The following is a 22,531-nucleotide window of genomic DNA, read 5'->3' as shown; positions in this document are numbered from 1 at the left end:
CAGTCTTAAATTAAATCATAGTATCATTTTATGCCATGCACATGCTTGGTTTCGACCGTGCACCCTTTAAGCTGGTGTAGCTTATGGCTCGGGGTTAAACAAGCTTTGCCCCTCCGTTCGTTTCCCTTCAAAGAGGATGCTTAGGACTGAAAATAGAAAAAAAAAGTTTTCTCAGAATTCAATTGTTCGGGTGTCCGCAGTAATCTCATTACGGCCGCATCGACTCCTCTTTTGAACCCCCCCTCCACATCCGTGCCCCCCTTTCCACTTCACCATTTTCCCTACCTCTAGCACTCTTCCCCCAGATCCAAAGCGAAGTGCTTGTTTCTCTCGCTTTCCTTTTTCATTCATGCCTTTATTGCGGAAAGCTAAGGGGAGCAACGCTCTCTTAATAGTCACTCATACACTCATTGTTTCATCCTGAAGGTTGGTTAGGATAGGTGAATATCCATATTGAAATGAGAAAGGTGGCATTTTTCCGCACTCAACTCCGTGTATGTTTTCAACTAGCAGTGTCATTATACAAAATGTCGTAGCGTGGCAAATACAGCTCACAAGTCTCAGAATACAGGGTTTTTCAGAAGGAATTTGCAATACTTCAGGAGGTGGTAGGGGAGACAGTTTCAAGTATTACATGGAGTCGTAACTCCTTAGTTATTGAGCTAGGGAAACGGAAATATTTGTCAGGATGCACTTAGCAGTTACCATGAAAACGTTTTTTTTTGTTAGCTAACCTTTTCGGCATTTTATTCAATACTTTGGATTTTTAAGCGCATTAAATAATCATGGCTGGACGAAAATCTTCGATTGTTACTGAAAAGGTGAGAGGCGTTACCCATATGTTGAGCGGATTTGGCTGGGAGCCGCTGGAGACTCGAAGGTTGCGTGCTAGGATTAGATTGCTTGAAAAATTGAGAATGGATAACTTTAAGAGCGACACGGAGAACAAAATGTTAGGGCCACACTATATTTCTAGGTCCAATAGAAGTGATAAATTAAGATAGATGTTTTACCGAACGGATAGATGTGGGAATTCGTTTTTCCCCTGAACCATAAAGGACCTTAAAAAATGCTAGTCCCAATTTCCTTAGAGCACTTCCTTTTTATGTAAGAACGGCTGGTGTAATAATACCCCCTGCCATGCGCCTTTTAGGCGTCTTGCGGGATATTAAGTAGATGTACATGAAGCCAAGTGATACAATTGATTTTTTTTCTGAGCAGAGATAGGAACGGAAATTAGGTATAGAAAACAACCGAGATCAATTAGATATTTACAATTAGTAAAGCATTTGATTTTCCACTCGATGTCAGCACTGAACTGAGACTCACTCATATCCCTTAGCCACCAAGTTTGGTGCATTTATTCTAGCAATTAACTTTACCTAACTCTGTTGAGAAAAAAATCACTTGTACCCTTTGGCTTCTCACCCCCTCAATTGTCTGAAACAATAAATCTCAAAATGGTAGGAATAGAAGAAATGAAAACTTGGCTATTTCCACATGGTAATTTATTGTGACCGACCATGGTTTCGTTACAGCGTAACATTATCAAGGTGAGTAGTTACAGGGAAATTGCTCCTCACCTTGATAATATAACGATGTATCGACGGTGGACGGTCAAAATAAATTACAATGTTGAAATAGCCAAGTTTTTATTTCTTCTATTCCTACGATAAAGGATTCTCTCTAATTGTAAGTTACGCCCGCTACTATTAATTGACGAGTTGAGAAGCCAAGGGGTACAAGTGATTATTTTCTCAACAGAGTTAGGTAAAGTTAATTGTTAGATGAAATACACAGAAACTTCGTTGCCAAGGGATACGAGTGAGTGTGCTGACATCGAGTGGAAAATCAAATGCTTTACTAAATATGTAATTGATTTCATTTCTTTTTATACCTAATTTCTGTACCTAACTCTGTGTAGAAAAAAATCCCTTGTAGCCCTTGCCTTCTCACCCACGCAATTCTAATCTCAAAATGGGTGAGACTGCGCCATCGCACTGTAGATACTCGATCAAAGCTTTCGTTTAATTAAGCTCGCTTACCGGACATAAGCCGAGCACCGAGGAGGTTGTACATATACTGGAGGGGGGACCGCTGGTCACGACCGTTGAGGGCACTGTGGAAGGAATGGGAGTCCTTGGGTAGGATAGCCACGCCTATTTAGACCAAAACATTGATAATCCCATACGAGTTAATGATTACTAGTTGGCGCTATAATATAATCTATCGCAAACGAACACAGTAAACCTTTTTTCTATCATTATGGGAAGGCTTCGTGAAAATATTCCTCGAATATATTTTCCCAAGGAAAAATTATTGTCAATCACCACGGTTCGGCTGTGCAACTAGCTAAGCTGAAAATAACATTTTACAAGTGAAAAATATCCATTCCCCGGCACTTCTATTGGTAATTAATTACAGTAATTATAGTAATTGATTACAGTCAATGGAAATCTTACGATAGCGGACTAGTCGCAATAATAGTACGGAAGTATCTTCAAGACGACATTATCACCATACATATATATGACTATATGGACGGTTTAATATACACAGTAGTATGACGAACGATCGGAAAACTCTGACGACAATCAAGAAGTAATTGTTGCATTTAATTTTATACATCAGAGGCGATATAAGGAATAGAATACTTGATTATATGCGTACACTGTTTGAGACGTAAGTCCGAAAATTGTCAAACCAAGATGGCGGAATACTGACCACGCTTAAAACTCGAATACAGCGCCTCCAGGTATTAACAACCCCCTTGCCTAGCACACAGGACAGCGAGATGCGGTCAGACGAGGAACTAGGAGAGTGCTCAGGACACGAACATGCTACCATACAAATTAAAACCATCAGTTGTTACGGACACTTCCGCCACAGAGTAGGGATATACTCTGTGCTTCCGCGGTCATTAAATTGATTATTGTTTTTCGAGTTAGTGCCGCGTTGACTCATTGTTGGTGGACGACATTATCGGGCGCATTCCAGCTCTCTCGTCTTCCCGAGCGTTACGTTACGTCAAAATTCATACCGTTAGCTAGTATTGACAATTATTGTAAGTTATTAACTATAAATGCAGAGAATATTTTGCTGAGCCCGAATCAAACCATTCTAGAATTAAACTCACTGGCAAGGGGTAGCCAGGGATGTTTTCGGGGGAAGGGCACAAGGGTCTCACAGATATTTTCATATTTGAGATTAAAAACAAAATATAATAATTGCTGTATTACATTTCTCTTTATTTTGATGTGAAAGTTATTAATGTTAAATTAAATTATTGAGGCTCCGTTATACAAAAAATAAACGTATGATAACCGTATTAAAAATCTTGTCTATATTTTAAGCGTCTGGGGGGGAGACCTGTCCTCGTGTTCCCCCCCTCCCCCGCTAAGTCCGCTTATGATTGCAGGCATTATGGTCCCTTATTGTACGCGGAAAAAACGGCATCTTAACTCAATCGTTAATAGTTAAATAAGAAATTTCAATTTTTCCACAAGATTTATTAGAACACCACGCGTATCGTTGTTGTAGTAAGTAGTTATTCAACTAACTTGACAATGTTGTCATAACAACTACACGTGTCGTATTCTAATAAATCCTGTGGAAATACTTCAATGTCTCATTAAACTAACATTAAGGACTTCCACCATATCGTGCCGCATATGATACAAGATATTCGTAATGTTAGCTCTATCGGTTTTGCAGTCTGGCTTCTATGATTTTTACTTTCATCTTGTTTTTTTCTCGGGGAATATCATATTATTTTTTTGTCACCACGCGGCATCCGTTGATGCATTTTTGTCTCACTGCTACACCGCTGCACTGGAGCGTGACGGTTCGCATATCCTCTGCCGTGGGTACTGCTCACCGCCGGGGCCAGGTTACCGATTAAAAGCCGACGCAGTTCATGGATGGCTGCCCATCCGCACACAAGTCTTCCGGTGGGATAAGAAGAGGGTATGGGGGAGGTGGAGAAAAAAAATTAACGGAAGGGAGGAGGGAATCGTCCGTCTTAATTAGAGGAAGTTTCGGTGTGCCGGAAAAGTTGAGCTGGTCTCATTCCCTTCTTTTTCTCTCGCCCACATACACATTATCCGATTGTTTTTTTTTTTTTACTAATTAGTGAGCGGTGGTCATCGATTCTTGTGAGACTTGGCAGTCAAACTTATCTTGTAGGGTTTCGATTACTGAGTGCTCAATCGACTTGAGACCATACTTTAGGTCTTTCATTGTTGAAGATATCCGGACATGAGTCATGAATAATTTAAGGAAGCGGTATGGTGAAGCGAAATCTCTCTTTTAGGATGATATCTCAAATTCTCTATCGATTTTGTGGGTCTAAATCGATCTAAATGTCGTGCCGTATTGGATAAATAGCAATTTTCAACTATTGGCATTTTCGGACGTGAACTATGAAGAATTAAAAGGTGCGGTTTACTGGTGAGTGTGCTTTATTTTTAAAGTGGTCTTGTAGATATAACTTAAACGTCAATATAATTAGAAGCACATATAGAAGCATATAAGCTTTTAATTGTTAGACAAATTACATACTTGTGATGAGCATAATTATTTATTATTTCACGAATTTCCGGCGAATTGAGCTGTTGAAGTCGTGGAAAGTCGGCAGCAATGGAAATACCCAGTGTCGAGCCCTACAGGGCTACTTTAGTATAGTCATAATTTATTTTCCACTGATGTATGGACGCTGATAAGGATTCTTTTAGAACGCGTATTCAAAATTTTCAGGGAGTGTTGCGATCGCCGAGATTCCATTTTAGGTGAGTTCAAACTATGGTCTTTCATCAGCTGCAAGCATCCGGACGTGAATAATCGAAAAGCAGCGGAAGCGATGCACAGAGAGAATGTGCTTCCTTTATCGTGATTTAAAAATTAAAAAAATGCTTTTATGCTGACTGATAATGCTGAGAGAGATTGATTTAAGGCCTTAATTTGTGGGTTCTGGTCATTTTTAAATAGAAGCGAGGCACATAAATATTTTCTATACACCTTGTTACAGCAATTGTTCGATTTTATATAGGCCTTACTGTTAAATCTTTAGGCCTGATTAAAAGACAAAATGCTTGTAATTTTCCCAATTTATGTTAAACGTCAATAATGTGAACAGCAGATGCGTTGTAACATTGGAATTCTGTATCAGTGTTTTTTTCCCATGGCTATCAATATGAGTTGATACATTACAAGGTAAAACAATCGTTGTTTGTTAATATTTCCATGAGGAGCTTGCCCTGGCCCACTAGCGTCACACGCGTCATGAGTCGTGCTGCGCATACGTAACCCTAAATAACTGGATCAAAACGATGTCATAAAAATAAAAATGTCATGTCCTCAGGTGAAAAATATAAACAGTATGATGGTAATGGTCGTGGTTGACGCTCGGTCTCAATTGTGAGCTTTTTAAATATGCTTACTTACCTACCTACTTAATCTAAGTAAGATATAGTTTAGGATAGTTTCCTTTATCAAAGAAAACGAAAGGCATTGATTGCGATTCGTTACCCACCATTAGTGTATTCATAATATACAAATTTTTTGGTTTTAGAAATACCAGTTTAGACAAATGGCAATGGTCAATTTAATACTCATATGAAAAAGGCCAGATTGGCGCACATGCGATGCCACAACACGTGACGTCACTGGGACCTAGTTTCTGTACGAGTAGATAGGAGTTATACATCGTCTGAGATTACCAATGCATGCATGAGGCACCGAGATCAGGGAAACATGTCTTAATAATCACCTATTAAAACTGGCTAAGGTCGGAAAGTTTTCTTCGTTTGATAAGGTATTAATAATTCTTATTTAAGCCAAGCGCTACCAGCTAGCAGGGTACTCTGCTACCTGCTAGCATCCTGCGTCGTATAAGCGCTCAAACCTTCGCCCCAAGGTCACCTCACTTGCGGCAGCGGGAACCAGTACGACGTCACACAGGGATTTCCCGGCATTCATACTTAGCCGTCGCGTTTTCGCGCGCTTGAAAATTTTCACTTTTCGTTTAACCGCGAAAAATAGATATCGTCATTTAAAAATCTAAAAGCGTGAAATACTTACTCCAGGTGTAATATTCTTTCGATTTTGGCAATAAAAATAATAGGAAACCACCCTATTAGGCTACCGCCTTTACTACCAAATAATTACCTGGTAAAACTTAGGCTACCAGTTTTTCTATCAAGCAATTAACGAGCACAGCATTAGTCGTCGGTGGCATTCTAGGATTATACTTCGTTTATTTGGCCTCGACCGCTTGAAGAAGTCAATCATTTTATTACATGATATTGTTTCCAAACATGAAATGTTTCCGAAGCTATGAGTTAATATATAACGAAAATAAAAGCTTTTGAAGCTTCTGATTATATTGTTCAAAATAATTTGAAGGAGCCATCTGCAAACTCATTATATTTTTCATTCGAAAGCTTGAGTGAAGCGATTTGATGTGCCTCTTCTACAACATCAATTCAAGTTTCAGATTCAACGAGTAAACTAATAAAATATTCCAAGATTCAAATGGACATGTGACGCGATGGAGGCGTATGGTTATTAGAGGAATATATAGAAATAAATAAAGAGCAAGTTATTTCGTTTGATGGAATTTACGGCCAACAGTGCGGCTTTCTCTGTTCATAGCATTTTCTTCAAATTTCGCTTAAAGTTAGAATAAAATTCAATAATTTGAAAAAAAAGGTGAACTATTGCTTCAAAAATTTCCATTGAAATTCCAAAATTCAACTACATTGTAAATATATCTCCAATGGAGTGTAAAGGCCGCTATACACGGTTAATGATCCTGCTGAATGATCATGCGAATGAAATCATTCACCGTGTATAGCGGAAAATTCGCGTATGAACCGTCATGAGTATGATCTTTGAGTAAAAAATAGAACATGTTCTATTTTGCTCGCATGATCGTGTGAATGATCACGTGATCATTCAGCATGATTATTCACTGTGTATTGCGGCCTTGAGAATATTTTTCTTGAACCAAACTCCGTTACAGTTATAATTTTTCTATTTTTTTAATTTTGAAATAATGGTGACTACATTCAACGGTTTTGATGTGATTTTAGGAAATAGACTGGATTGGGGTAAAGAGGGTGCTGAATAGGGCACGTTGTGTCGGACGCGGTTCCAAATGCGATTCTGGTTCTGGTTCACTCCGGTTTCCCCCTCTCGCAGCTTGATTAAGGCGGCCTTGAATATTTGAATCGGAGATGTGATAGGATGTGAGAATCATTTTGGTGAGCGCTCGCACAATCAAAACAAAGGAACGATGCCTGTATTACTAGCAGTATTGGTTTGACGCAGCTCTTCACTCAATTCTCCCATCAGCTAATCTATTCACGCCCAAATAATTCTTCTCTTTCACTTCCTTAATTACCTGTTCCTATATTTTATCCAAGTTTTCCTTCTTCATTCTCGCTATTCCAGTTGCTCCTCGACGATTGTCTTAATCAGGCCATCATGCCTCAATATGTATCCTATGTAAGTTTATCCATATTATTCTTAAAGTCTTCATAAGACTCCTGTCTTCGTCTTTTCGCTGGATTTTCTCATTACTCACTCAGTTGACCCACATGATTTTCATCATTCATCTGTTCCACCACATATCAAATACCTCCACTCTTCATTTCTCTGTTCCTTTTGTCGTCCACGCCTCAATGCCATAGAGAAGCATACTCTATTTGTCAGAAATTTCTCTAATATTTTTGGTTCTTTTGCAAGAATTCTGAAATTGCGTCAGAGCTGATTTTAATGAAGTTAAAATTGGACAGATTTTTAGATCGTTACGGATTTGACGGTTGCTGACGAACCAAGGGGCGCCTATAATTTTTCGGATTATTTTATTTTCGCATGATTGGAGTTTCTTAAGATGGCATGCACTAGCAAACTGGGGAAGCATAGGTTAGCAGCGGCTTCATGGTTGAATTGTACAATAGAAGTTTCCAAGTAGGCTTCCGCGGAGATTATGATGAATTCTGCTGGTTTTTCCGGGTATTCTTCCGCGTTTATCCATTTTGTAGTCCTACAAAATGTATAAACGCGGAAGAATACCCGGAAAAACCAGCAGAATTCATGTACAATAGAAGTTTAGTTTTTAAAGCCAACGGAGACGTTTATTTTAGCAGAGGGAATAATGCGGCATGAATTCCAATTACGATTTATTTACGTGATTTGACACGATTAAATACGCAAGGATCAAATTAAAATTCCGTGCCAAAACTGGAGCTCGATACGTGAAATTGATTTTAAGAGCGTGATGAGCCATCGGGTAATGGTTTGGGTTTCAGATTGAAGAGTCCCGGGGTCAAATCGCTTCTAAAGTTTTGGACTCCCCAAACTAAAGTCTTGGAAGTGCGAGGTGACCCTGTGAAAGGAACTGGCTCACCACCCCGAATGTGTGTTATTCACACGTATTCAACTGAGTTTTTGAATTAACCTTATTTAAACTTTGTCAAACAAACTTTCAAGCTGAATCATTAAGTGATTAACATAAAATAGCACATCCACAAATTGGCCAACATGGTATACTTGGTTGGTGACTATCTACGTACGATGTCATCAGTATCAAAGGCACTTAAAACGAAAATTTACTAATATAATATGCAGCTAATAAAATATAAAACATATTATGTTGGATTTTAAAGATATGCGAAAATTTACTAAATAATATACAGCTTTCATAATATACACCAAGTTATGTTGGATTATAAGTATCTGCCCGAAGTATTGAGCTATTAATGGCTTCCTATCAATGGCTTCCTATTATTCTTCTGTAATTGAGAATTCTCTTGTATTCAAGAAAGCAAAGTCTAATTTCCATAGTGATTACACGCTTAATGAGTCCGTTTCTCTGAGAAATGTCAGCAATCATCGACCATAATTAAAAAACAGCATCCGGACATCCAAACTCAGTGAAAACCCCCAAAATAATTTATCTTGAGATTATTCTTTCCTGTATTCATCCAGAATATGCTTCCAGAGATACATTATATAAATGCTCCAGAAATATGCTTTGCAATTTGCTAGTAGCAATAGGAAGCAATCGGCAGCTTAATACTTCGGGCAGATCTTTATCATCCAACATAATTTGGTGTACAATATATTAGCTGTGTAGGTCGGTTCATTATTTGTGTAAGAATGACCAGCTGGCAGTGTTAATAGCCGCGATTAATCACCTAATCAATAGCTATCCGATGACACTTCCAGGATGAGCTTGATATTTCTTGAAAAACAATGCTTTGGATGTGGAATATTACATTGGCATCACGAAAAAAAACAAACTTTGTAACGCTTCTTTTAAAGTAAGAGGCTATTTAAGTGCCCACAGTGTTTACTAACGATGTTTAAGGGAGAGTTCAAACTGGTTTCAACTTATGCATTGAGTAACTATTACATTTGTGTCAGAGCCATGAAAAACCTAGGATTCGTCAAGAGAGTTGTGAGAAGATTTTCGGACGAGAAAGTAAAAAATATGTGCTACTTCGCACTCGTACGGCCTCTCGTCGAATATGTAGCGAGCATATGGCATCCGGTGCAGAAAGACTTAATCCCTGAACTTAATAAAATATAAAGGAAAGCAGCGCGATTCGTCAAATACTGCTACGGGTGTACAGAAGGCGTTACACAGTTGTTAGAAGAATTGGGTTGGGAGCCGCTAGAGACTCGAAGGCTGCGTGTCAAGCTTAGATTGCTTGAGCAAATGAGAGTGGATATCTATAAGAGTGATACGGAGAGCATCATATTAAAACCCGACTACATATACAGGTCCGACAGGAAATCAAGAGGGATATTTTGCTGAACGGATAGGTATGAGAATTCGTTTTTCCCCGCACGATAAAAAGGACTTCAATAAATGCTTGGCGTAATTTCATGCGGGTATTTCCTTTTTATGTGCAAACGGCTGGTGTTTCTAACACCACCCGCCAAACGCTTATTGAGGCAGCTTGCAGGGGACTATGTACGTAGATGTAGATGACAGTAATTTCCAGAGATATTTTTCCCTTAAATAAACAGTTCACCTGCTGAGGTTCTTCATTGGCTGAACTCGGATAATGACGCGATAAAAATTGACAGCGGGATGGTTGGAAGTTGACGGGGAATGGATACTATACAAGCGAGCAAAATGCTTTTCAGGGAATAGGACCCTTCCAAATGGACTACTGCATGGCTTCCCTTGCGGGGCTTCTATCTCGTAGATGGACGAACTTTATATCTCCACATATGGGCGAGTGGGTGGAGGGTTTCTGAGCTCTTTCTTCTACGCAATGACTCATTGTTATCATTTCACTTATTTTTGGGACGATGGGAAGGGGTTTGAGGAATTGGTCGGACCATTCCCGCCTTGAGACGCCAAACGATCTCTAGCTCTGCTGCCGACCCCATATTCGCATCTTTAGCACGCAATTATTATCATTATCCTAAAAAACTCACTTCCGACCAATGGCTGACTGACCGTTTGCTGTTATTTGTTCGTTCCATTTGCCTAACGGTTGAGAGGACGATTCACTCCTGCTCGGCCGCTTCTTTTTTCGCAACGTATCCATAATTTAAACAGATTTAAATTTAATTTACAATATTATCAAATCATACATTGATTGTCTTGATTTGCTTCCCTCAATTAATTTTCATAGTGCCTAGTCGATCCACACGTACGCATTCGTTACGCTACGTACCTATCCTAAGGCTATCCGTCGTTAAGCGCTCACTCCACCACCGCCTTTACTCTCTGCTGAATTCATTGCTGAAAAATATTGATCCGTTTTTTATTCCCTTGAACTCATTTGTCAATCTCGCCATGTTCCATTCCCCGGCGAATTGATAAACATCTTTTTCAACCTCCCTTTCCAAGTGTATTTTATTGTGTTATTTACTATTTTTAGCCCTTGGTCTTTTTTTTGATTGCTTACGTTCATATTTCATATTTATTGCACGGTAACTGAAATTGGCTGAAATTCTGTATGTGAGCAATTACTTAAATAACTAAGTATAAATAAATAAATAAATTGATTGATAAATTAATGCATAAATAAATATACTATAAAACTCACTTCCGACCAGTGACTGACTGATTCTTACTTATGCTTGGGGAGAGCGTAACGATATACGACAAAAAGTCATAGAATGAACCCCTTTTAAAATCGTCTAAAACCCTTTATAAATTGTTGAAACAGTATATTTGCTATCTATTACAGTGATGCCAACTGCCTCGTTTCTCACCCTATTCGTGCTTTTCATCTAGGGAACCTGTCGCCAGCACCTAAACCCCAAGGTTTCGAATCTTTTCTGGCCAGCATTTTCAAAACTCCAAGTTTTTGATCCGTTGAGTACCTACCACGGTCCACTAGGATGTTTTCACAGACAGTTACCGAGTCTCCATCCTAATGCTCTTGGAGCAGAATAGCGGCCTTTTCGCCAGGAATGTCGTCTTACCTTTGGCTGTACGTCGCTGTCACTCTGTTGTGTTTCTTATGACGGTACGCAAGGGGTCAATTATAACTAATGCTTAAAAAATAACTAAAGTACATGCTTAAAAAATAAGTGAAGTAGACAGTAAAATTAGAACTGAGGAAGTAGTTTCACTGGTGTCTGATTACATTGACGTACAATTATTACATTTAGTATTAAGGGTAAATTGTCATGGGACTTTACAGTGAAAATGTTCAACTCTTTACTGAAAAAGTAGAGGTGGTGTATGTACAGAAAAGATGCATTCAGGATAGGATGATTAAAAATAGTTATGGATTTCAAAATGGACTACGGACAACTTTTATGAAGTAATGTTCACCTAATCTTAAGTGTAAACACAAGCTTAAATAAATATCAACATTTTTTCCTGTACTTTCAAATGTACATATTTTTTGAAACCTTTAACAGAAAAAGAGCGGGTTTAGGTGAATCGTCCTGGCTAGAGCTAGAGTATTCTTATCGGGTTTTTCGAAATTTTAGAGAACATCAAATCATATTGTCCTGTTTTCTTGTAAAACCACATCAACCATAACTTGGATTCAAAATATATAAAATTCGCCATATATGAATGCGTAGATATCCTATGTGTAAAAATTTGGGTGAAATTATTTATCAGCGATAAACGTGTATTTTTCAGTGCCACAAAAAATAAGATACGGACAGAAAACATTTCGTGCCGTTAAAAACTTACAGGTGAAGGCAAAGGGGCGTCACCGCCACGAGTTTGGACGTGAAGGAGATCAAAGACATGCACCATCATATTATGAAAAGGTAAATTATCGTCTCTTAACCATATTTCTGAAAGCCTACGGCTGAGGAACGTAATTATATTGGCACTCTCAGTCTTGAGAAATTACTATAATTTGACCCATCTCAGTCGGAAAAAAGATAGGCCCGGACGCTACACGTGTTACGATGGATAGATACAGATATTAAAACTAAGGAATTCCACGAAGATAATATGCAGGCTACGAGCGAGTTATACCTTCTAAAAGGTGGATTGTTTTCGGCGTACTGTCAATTATGAGCGTACTGCCTCGTTTCCACTTAATTTTGATGGATCTATCCTGCACTTAACTTAAATAAAATGCTACTTTCATGGATGAAAATATGAAGAGAATATTTTAAGCGAATGCTTTTCCTTCCAAATATTCGAATAGCAATGATATATTGCACGAAATCCCGTAATTATGTATGTTCTTTGCCATAGTTCACGCTTAATTCATAATCTTTATATAAGTTGTGTGTTTACATATTATTATTTTCTTAAAATTATCATACTTATAAGTTCCTATACCCATTTTTAAATTATAAAATATGTTTTATACAAAAAGGACACTGAGATCTATATGCATTCATGGAGATAACCAGGCAATAACTCAGTTTTCAGGTTTGATTTTTAAAAATCTAAGGCTCTCAGACAATTAATTTATAATTGAAAATTATGTTATCAATACTTACTAATGTACAATATCTACGCTTAAGCCGCGCCAGGCGGTGATATGTAATACTTTTTAAACGGAAAGCCGAAAGTACATTGTTCAATTCCTGGTCCAGGAGAAGTTCTTCCATGGAAATTTATGTGAGTTAGTTTTAATGAAACAAGATTCCGAATACCAATCATTGAGACCGTTCCGTTCTCGCGGAAAAGAGAAAAAAGAAAGCGTCTCATAGCTGTGGGAGATGGAAGTAGCGAGAGGAATCGGTTATGCTGTTATCTCGAGGACTGTGGTATGTCGCCCTTTCTGAGAAGGAGTGGCCGGCACCACCGGACCTACAATTTGAATCTCTGGATCGACTGCGCGAGTATCTTTTTTACAGTGGTGGTCTGTTTCTCTTCCATAATGGGTGTGGGAACTTCCCGGAAGAACTCGAAAATGGCCCCAGGACTCCACTGGAGGTTTTTTCATGTACCAAGAAAGGCCTCTATTAGTTGGTCGCTCGTCATATCTCCTATCGCTGGTTTACGCTCCATTTCTTGTTCACTGATTAATAAGAAAGCCAGGGACGTAAAAAGTGGGAAAGAAAATATTTTTGGCTGGTTCTAAGAGCAATGAAACGAAGTTTGCTGTTGGTGGTTGAAGTGTTTTATTACAATGGAATGTAAGGGAGAATTGAAAAAAAATTCCCATTGGCTGGAAAGCAATATTTCGCTGGCATTCCTTTAATGTGAATGGTATATCCTTTTTAAGCGTAGAATTTACTGTTCCACAACGAATTAAATGAAGAAGTAAAGACACAGAAAACTGACGATATAATGCAGCAGAACGTTACATGATTTAAGGCGGAAGATTGATCATTTTCAACCGATGATCATAAAAAGATGATAATTTTTCTGCAGATTTTGACTCACCGACATCCCAGCGAATTAGTCAACCTATAAAGATGTAGGTACTGCTCATAGTCCACACGAAATCAATAGTGAATAGAAATGTCCTCCCGAGAAGTATGACAGCTGTTATTCTTTAATGAAATATAAAGAGTAAAAAAATTGCAAATTAGCCTTTTATATTTAACTCCATTGAAATAGATCCCAAAGACCCCATTTAGTGGTCTGTTTCCAGTGTATCGGTTTCAATGTTTGCTTTTTAAATGTGCTTTTACTTAAGATCGAGGCTTGAAGTTATTTAAACGGATTTCTGAATAAATGAAGAATCCAATTATATCAGTCGATTTTCTTTTACGCGTCGTGTAAGATCTTAGATTTTCATTCAGAAGATCCTCTGATGATGAAGAGCAAGTCGCTCTTTGAAACGTTGGGAGACATGGAGCCAATTACCCGGTTGAATACCCGAGAAACCTTTATGCAAAATGGGGCTTCGTATGTGTCGAAAATTGTGTATTAAACAGCAAATCTTTCATATTTATCTGAAAAGCAGTCATAGTAACAATGAAAAAAAATATGAAAAGTGATGGTGACTGCAACTAGTAATTGGTGAGTGAGTTTCAAATGTAATACCAACCATATCTTTATCCATGCTTTCTAACGTACATAAATAAATAGATAAATTAATAAATGATTATATTCATATATATTAGTAATTTTCCTTTTTATTAATAAATAAACTCACGGGAAAGGGCTGCTTATTTCGCTTCGAGATGGGGTTTCGCACAGTTGGGGTTTTTATATAAAAATCAGATCCAAACTTAAAATTATGTTGTCGGAGTTCTTGAAAAATCCAAATGGGGCGTTTTTCTCATGAAAAAGACGTTCATACGCTATATCAACGACGCTTTTACGGCGACTATTTCTACCCGATGTGATATGAGGTAAATCTTGCATACCAAAAACAGACTTCCTAAGATGTCAAGAAAAAGTAAACTGTTACGAATTTATTCATGATAGACTTCATTTCACGGTCAGGCATTTACCAAAGTAGCATAGACAATGTCTATAGAAATATCAAACCGGTGATCGGGCCATTTTTGCTTGGAAATAAATTATAATTGCCAAGAGTCATTGGTGGATTTAGGGGGGGGGGGGCATAGGGGCACGTGCCACCCCCAGACGTAAAAAAAGTAGACAAGATTTTTAATACGGTTATCATTACGTTCGTTTTATTTGTGGATTATTTAGCCTCAATCATTTAATTTAATATTAATAGCTGTCATACCAAAATAAAGAGAATATTTTCTACAGTAATTTTTGTATTTTGTTTTTAATCTCAATCGTGAGAAAACCTGTCAGACCCTTGTGCCCCCCCTAGAATAAAATTCCTGAATCCGCCCCTGTCAAGAGTGGTTCATTTTTCGCCTCCGGAGGTACAACGTCCCACATATAATAACTTACTTTTTAATCCCTGTCGTGATCAATTAGTATCTTATAATTTTCATGTATTCCATCATGGTATTTTGAAAGATGAAGTTGGTAAACAAATGGGTAGGACCTTCCTCTATCATCATCATCATCATAATTTGTTAGCAATCCGAAGATTGGTTTAATGCTGCTCTCCACTCAATCTACTATATCAGCTAGTATTTTAACATTTACATTTCCTAATTGGGAGTGACGCTTGGACGTTGACAGAGAAGTCAAGGTGGAAGCATTCGAAATGTGGTTATACCGAAAAATGATGAAGATAAAATGGATAAACCGTGTAAGTAACGAATTGGTACTAAGAAGTGTGGGAGAAAAGAGAAGTTTTCTAAAAGCCTTAAGAAGAAGATGGGACAACTTACTTGGTCACATTATGACACTAGATGGCCTGATGAAAACAATCGTAGCAGGACAGGTGGAAGGGAAGAAGAGCAAGGGACGACCCCGAATGAGTTATATAGAGAGGTTTATAAGGGATGTAAAAGAGAAGTAATACGTTGCTATGAAAAGGGTAGCAGATAGGAGAGTGGAATGGACAGGTGCATCAAATCAATCTTAGGATTGTTAACTAATGATGATGGTAATAAATCTATTTTACATCCCTCATCACCTACTATATGAATCTTTTGTGAGGTCTTTCTCTGCCGCTATTTACCTCCACCTGTCTTTAAATGATAATTTTCATCAGACCTTCGTGTCTCATGATTATACTGCCCCGTTGGTCACCAAAAAGGTTTTTAAAAGATTTCTTTTTTCTACCACTCGTCTTAAAAAAATTCTCATTACTCTTTCTCTCCTCGCATTCGCATTCTTTTCCGTGTATGAGGTGATTGATCAGGGATAAACACCTCGGCTTGCGGAAGAGCTTTAAGCCACCGGGTTGCGGATGGTGGGTCAACCTCTAGATAAAGAGGTTTTCTGCGAGATAAAGCGAGTCTACTTGTCGAATAAACAGTCGTGGACAAAATGCGGCGACATTCCGAGGTGGTATGGGTCTATCCCTGGGTAAGATAGGCCATCTAAATGATACATTAAACCTGCTAAGTCGCCGTGACTTGGCGATGGGATGCCGCCAGCCATTATGCCTCACATCACTCGAGGGAGATAGAGTTGCTCTTCCTCATATGAATGAAGATGGAGACCACAATGGTCGGTCCAGCGACACTCATTTCACTAGAGGCGTGGTAAAATTTACTTTAACGGCTGTAGTACTGCAATGTGGAAGGCAAGGGGAAACCACCACATTATACCGAGGAGTCAAAGCATCAAACCAATCTTAGGATTATTGACAAATGATCATGATGAAGCACCTCGGCTGGAAATTTCCTTTGAAAGCTATCAGAAACAAGGCCGAATCACGTAATAATTGATGGATTTTCTGCGGAACTCGCTGTCATCGATGCCTCAACATCCTAGCGCGGGACAGGGTTCGTTGTAGTAATGTATGTCCGCGCTTCATTGGAAAGGAGTCCATCGCATGCTCACTTTGAATCATTGCCCTTGTGATGGCAGACCACTATGTCCGGTCCCTATCTTCGCTCAAAAGTAAGCATTGGCGATCGCAAGAGGGTAAAATGTACAGAGCGATGATGAAGCTCGAAATTCGGAATTCTAAAATCGGTACGTCAAAAAATGTAGCTCGCAGCACCAAAAAAACGGAAATGTAATTAAATACGCCAAGGATGACTTCGAACCTATCGTGCGTAACACATTTAAGGAATATTTGTGGTAGAGCCCTTATGAAGTTTTGTCAAGCACATTGTGGAAATATTTTCGGATGAGAAAGTAAAAGAAAGTTGCTATTTCGCACTCGTCCGATTACACTAAATATGCAGCGAGCATATGGGATGCGGTGCAGAAAGAATTAATGCGTGAACTGAATAAAATACAAAGGAAGGCTGCGCGATTCGTCAAAAACTGCCAAGGGCGTACAAATAGCGATACCCAAATGCGAGTTAGTCTGAGAGCAGCTTGAGACTCGGAGGCTCCGCGCTAGGCTTAGATTGCTTGAACAATTGAGAATAGATACCTTTAGAGCGATACGAAAACTTCATATTGGAGCCCCACTGTATTTCAAAGTCCCACATAAGCGATAAATTAAGAGGGAAATTTCGTCGAACGGATAGGTATGGTAATTCGTTTTTCCTCCGAACCATAAAGGACTTTAATAAATGGTTGTGGTAATTTTGTTTGATCATTTGATTTATATATATAAACGGCTGGTGTCCCAACACCCTCTGCCACATGCCTTTTTGGGCGGCTTGCCGAGTAGAATGTAGATTTAAATGTAGTTGAGGTTCACGGTGAAAAAATATTTCGCATTACAGGGATTCATAAACATTTATCCCGGTTAAGCCAAAATATTTTTCATGGTGAACTTTATCCTTGGTGTATATACTTTGCACCCGTGCGCGTAACTGCGTACAAAGTCACTTCTTTCATGCAGTGCTCGGAAATGTAATAATTACATTGATTAATTAAATGGCATCCAACCACATAGTACCAAGGCCACCTTTGAAGGGACGATCAAATCATCATGCCACCTGGGTTTTTCTCTGAATTATCCCAACTCATAGTTTTTTAGGCAAATATAACTCTACTAATCACGATTGTCGACGCCTGCACGAGCCTTAGAGGCGATAGAGTCATCTGATTGGCCAATAATTACTCTCGAAATTCAAATTAATGGGAGAATTTCATCTAAAATAACGCAAAACTAAAGTTATCCACTTTCATATTGATTGAGAGCACAGTGGTGTGGGGGGGCCGATATTCAATGAGAAGCATTTCCAGTCCGACGAACTGTTTGGATCGGCAATTTACTTTCACTTCTACGCAGGCTATTTCAAATGGCTGCCGACAATCAAGGCTGTTCGCAAGGACAATATTTTAAAGAATAAAAACAATTTATCATCTAGTATTTTAACATTTACATTATTTATCTGTATACATCCTTCATCACCTGCCATATATATCTCATCCGAGGTATAAATTATATATCCGAATTATAAATTCCAGTATATTTCAAAAACTTCTTTTAAATCTTATGCATTATAAAATAATTGAAAAACTTTTCTCAGGTATTTAATACGATTATTGTTAATAATTATTATTAGTATTAGTAATAAAGCTGGGCCCATAATTATAGATTTATTGCATATTGTAGATAAATATATCTCTTCCGCAAAGAAATTGCAAAAAATAGTTTCCAAAATCAGCCGATGTCATATTTATTTGCATATTATTCAATTATTAAAAAAATCAAATTTTTTATTTCTATAAAAAAATATACGTGAATTTATAGTCTTTTTAATGAACATATTATGAATACAATATTAGGAATTAATAATTGAATCTAACATATCTAACAACCTGAAAGATCCGTGCACTTTCTTGGGTCGCTCCAAAAAAGTTATTAGAATGGCATCTAAATTCGAAAATGTAAATATATGGATGAATTGTTATTTTTTTGTTCACACATGAATTTCTTATGCAAACAAAATTTAAAAATAACTGTGCATCGTGGGATCATGAGCATAGCGCTGTGCAACGGACCAAAAGGTCACGGGCTTGGATCCCATTGAAGAGACCTTGAAAACTCTAACCATTATATTCTTAGCGATTCGGTTTTCCGCTTGCCATACATTTGATCTGAATCGCAGGAAGCCCAGAGAAAGAACTGACCCCCATCCCGGAACAAATTATTCTTGAAAACAAACAGCTTAGCTCGCTACGAGGTGAGCCCACGTCTTTAAACCAAACCCCAAAATGAAACACTTGAGTCAGTGACTTTTAGGACTTTCTTTTACTCCGGAAACTTTGGTGAGGGGTCCTTCTCACTCCGACTCAGTCACTTGACGCATTGTAATTCAATGTCAATTTGTAAGTGACACTGTCTAATATTGTCTGAGATTTCACATTAAGACACTAATAAAAATCAGAGTTTTACTATAGAATTTTTGTTCAACTTTAATTCCTAAAAATTGCTTTTTATTCCTAAATTTAATTCTTATAATATTATTTGATTTAACTAAATACTTATTCCTGCTACCAATTTATGTTATTAATTTTTATTTCTCTATCCTTGCGTATACCGGAACAGTTCATCAAGAATACTTTCTTTGCAAAAACTATTTAACTTACATGAAAGAAGGATGCGCGAATTTATTAGAATAATTGCTTATACTTTATTGCTTACTTTTTTCGTATTTGTTTAGAATTCACCACCCTAAAAACACTGTAGCCTTCTATTTTCATAGTGATTCCTCAATTTCAATAAATTTGACCACCATTGCAAAACCGTGACCGTGCACCGCAAAAACCATCACTGTGCTACACTCTCTAAGAGCCGCAATATTGGGAAATAAATCATCAATATTGGCATTTCAATCAGCTTACTATCTTAACGGAGGAGATTTGTTGCTTGACAGCCAATGATGCGTCACGTAGAACTTAGCTCATTAAGTAAAGGAACATTAACATTCTCGTATTTTCCCATACACTTACTTAAGGAGACAAAAAACTCAATATTCTCCTTCCACCCCTCAGTCCAAAGGTGATTGAAATACCGATATCGGCAATTTGATTTCCACGTATTGATTTTTATAATTTTCATCCCTTTCCACGATTTTTTACGATCAACCAATATGACCTTCTTCAACAAACTAGAGCCATCACTTCATGACTACACAACAAAGCCATCTTATGTTATCGTCATCTGCCACAGTTTAGTGCACATTTTCCAACTTTAAACAATTCTTGTCCTTCACTTGAAATGCCGATTTGAATGGTTGTCATAGCTTGACAGAATCATTCGATTTTATGAGAGAATTTGAAGCCCGCAGGAAGTCGAAAAAGTTTAACTTTGGCGAATATTGGCCTATTGAATAATTCTCACAATCCATTCGCTGTTAACAGCGGTAAAAAGTAATGAAGAGTTTAAATTCTCTCCTTTATCTCACCATGCAGAAATGTGTCCTTCACTTTTCATAATCAGATATTTACATTTTTTCCCACCTTATGGTTTTATTCTCCAAACTCGTTTAGGTGTACATTTAGCCACAAATACCGCGTCTTCCAGTTCCGCTGCGGATGGCCTGTGTTCATCCGCTTTTTTGAAAAAATATCCGCTAAATTATTTAAAGCACAATAGTAAATAAAGTTTAATGTAAAAAGTATAGTAAAGAGTATGAATGATGGCGAATAAGTCATTTTTGTAACATTTCCGCGGTAAATCGCGCCATATTAAATTTGGCATCGCTGATTCAATTCTAATTTTATGCAGGAAATACTTAATTAATATTTAACAATTTTTCCTCTATCCAGGGCGCAAGCATTAAATCGTGAGATTTTTCTCATCGCAGCTGACAAAATGATTTTAGTTTATTAATCTACGAAACTCGATAACAGTGGCCGTGGAAATGATCAAGTCGATCACTGACAAGGAGAATTTGGTCATCTAAACTTAATACCCACAGAATACTTTTTATTTTTGCATTGCAGTATTTTCCTATTTTCCAAGCATTTTCGCTAATGTTTGAGTGTAAATTACTAATTTAAAATCGAAATAAACTTCAGGGAAACAAACTCTTTCGTCGGAGTCTGCCCACCTCTCTTCCGGAGGTACTTTGGTCAATTCTACCACAAGCCTAAGACGCTTCGATGAACGCGCTCAAGAAATCTCCACCAAACGTAAACAAAGAGATTCTATATTCTACTTTTGTTACCCAAGCATTTTCGCTAATACTCGCGTGCAAATAGCAAATTTACAATCGAAATAAATTTAGGGCAACACACTCTTTCGTCGGAGCCAGCCAATTCCGGAGGTGTTATAGTCAATTTCACCTCAATCCTAAGACGCTTCGGCGAACGCGCGCAAGAAATCCCGACCAAACGTCAACAGAGAGACGGGAAACGATAAACAAAACATTTCGAAGTGAAAATTTGGACTCACCGGCGAAGAGAGCGAAGAGGCATAACTCGCGGAGTAGAGCAGATCTCCGGGTAAACATCTCGGCTGGAAACGATGATTCCCTCTCGTTGTTTTTCCTTCCGAAGTCGCCGCCGGATTGTGGGAAAGAGATGCTTTCTGAATTCTTTTCCCACTCCTCCCACGGTCGCAAAAAAAAAACCTTGTTTCTCTCCCCTCCTTTGTGTCAAACACGAAACCGATCGTCTCAACAAATCTCTGTGCAACCGGTTCGAAACTCGGGCACGCACAAAAAACCAAGGGACGCTCTGCAAGCTCCGTCGCACTCACTCCTGGGGTGGGCTGCCGTTGTCGGGTTCGACCTGTCGGCTTGAGAGCCAGAGGCTGAACTGAGAAGCAAAGGCTGGGCGCTTTTGCTCGGGAGGGGGTCCCAGGATTAGAGGGGTGGGGGTTGGGAGGCTATATACCCATACCATTCTCTTTTTCACTCTCCGGATGGCCAGCGAACGCTTGGAGGGGCGGTCGTGGTTGCGGCGAATGGCTCGTGAATCGTGAGGGGGAGGCAAGAACGACTCCTGCATTTGGGGAGAACATTGCTTCTGGGATAGTTTAGAGATATGGAAATATTATTACATGGGCGTAACCAGAATCATAACTAGGGGGGGGGGGACAAAACTAGCCGTGGTCGTTCAAGTTGTAACTTTTTTGCACAGAAAAGGATAATGAAACCAAAATTACATGGAAATTATGACAGCAAGTTATTAGTTTTAATAATTATATAAAAAATAATGATTTTTATCATATTCCCATGTCATATACTAATATCATTTTTATTCAAAAAGAAAATTTGTTCATTACTTTTGTCTTGTACTGAATTTATTTTCACTTCTGGGGGGCAGTTGCCCCCCCTTTTGGGTACCCCCATGCATAATTCGTATATAGTTATGAGTAGGTATAGTTTGGTTATAGAATAATATAGCTTTTTTCACTAATAAAATTAATTTATGCCCCTGTAAAATGAAGCAAAAACATGGGTAACTTCTCACATGAAAAATATTCAATAATTGATTAATTTATTTACTTAAGTCTTCTAGCGTTTAAGGTAGGTTTGCATGGAGTAGACATTTAATAAATAGGCAGAATCTAGCAGTCTCCTCTCCTTTCATGAGCTTTATTCTTCAATTCATAATAAAGCCCTTTCGTAGGTTTCCTTTTCTTGTTTTAAAAATCTGCGCCAATAATGCAGCAAACAAGATCCTTATAAATGGCTCTGCCTTAGAGTATTTATAAGCAAG

General features: G+C 38.2%; 1 protein-coding gene across 2 annotated transcripts in view; it reads right to left on the bottom strand.

Annotated features, from left to right (window-relative positions):
* LOC124166909 (protein amalgam-like) overlaps nt 1–21,612 on the bottom strand; it is a 69,473-nt gene extending 47,861 nt beyond the window's left edge. For both annotated transcript variants that reach the window (XM_046544618.1, XM_046544620.1), the window contains exon 1: nt 21,261–21,612. In XM_046544618.1, coding sequence (XP_046400574.1) covers nt 21,261–21,318 — 58 coding nt within the window. In that variant the 5' untranslated portion in view covers nt 21,319–21,612. The remainder of the gene's footprint in view (nt 1–21,260) is intronic.
* Between the last annotated feature and the right edge of the window lie 919 nt (nt 21,613–22,531).

Source organism: Ischnura elegans, chromosome 10, assembly GCF_921293095.1.
Source record: "Ischnura elegans chromosome 10, ioIscEleg1.1, whole genome shotgun sequence".
Taxonomy (NCBI): Eukaryota; Metazoa; Arthropoda; class Insecta; order Odonata; family Coenagrionidae; genus Ischnura; species Ischnura elegans.
This window is presented reverse-complemented; position numbering and strand designations above follow the sequence as displayed.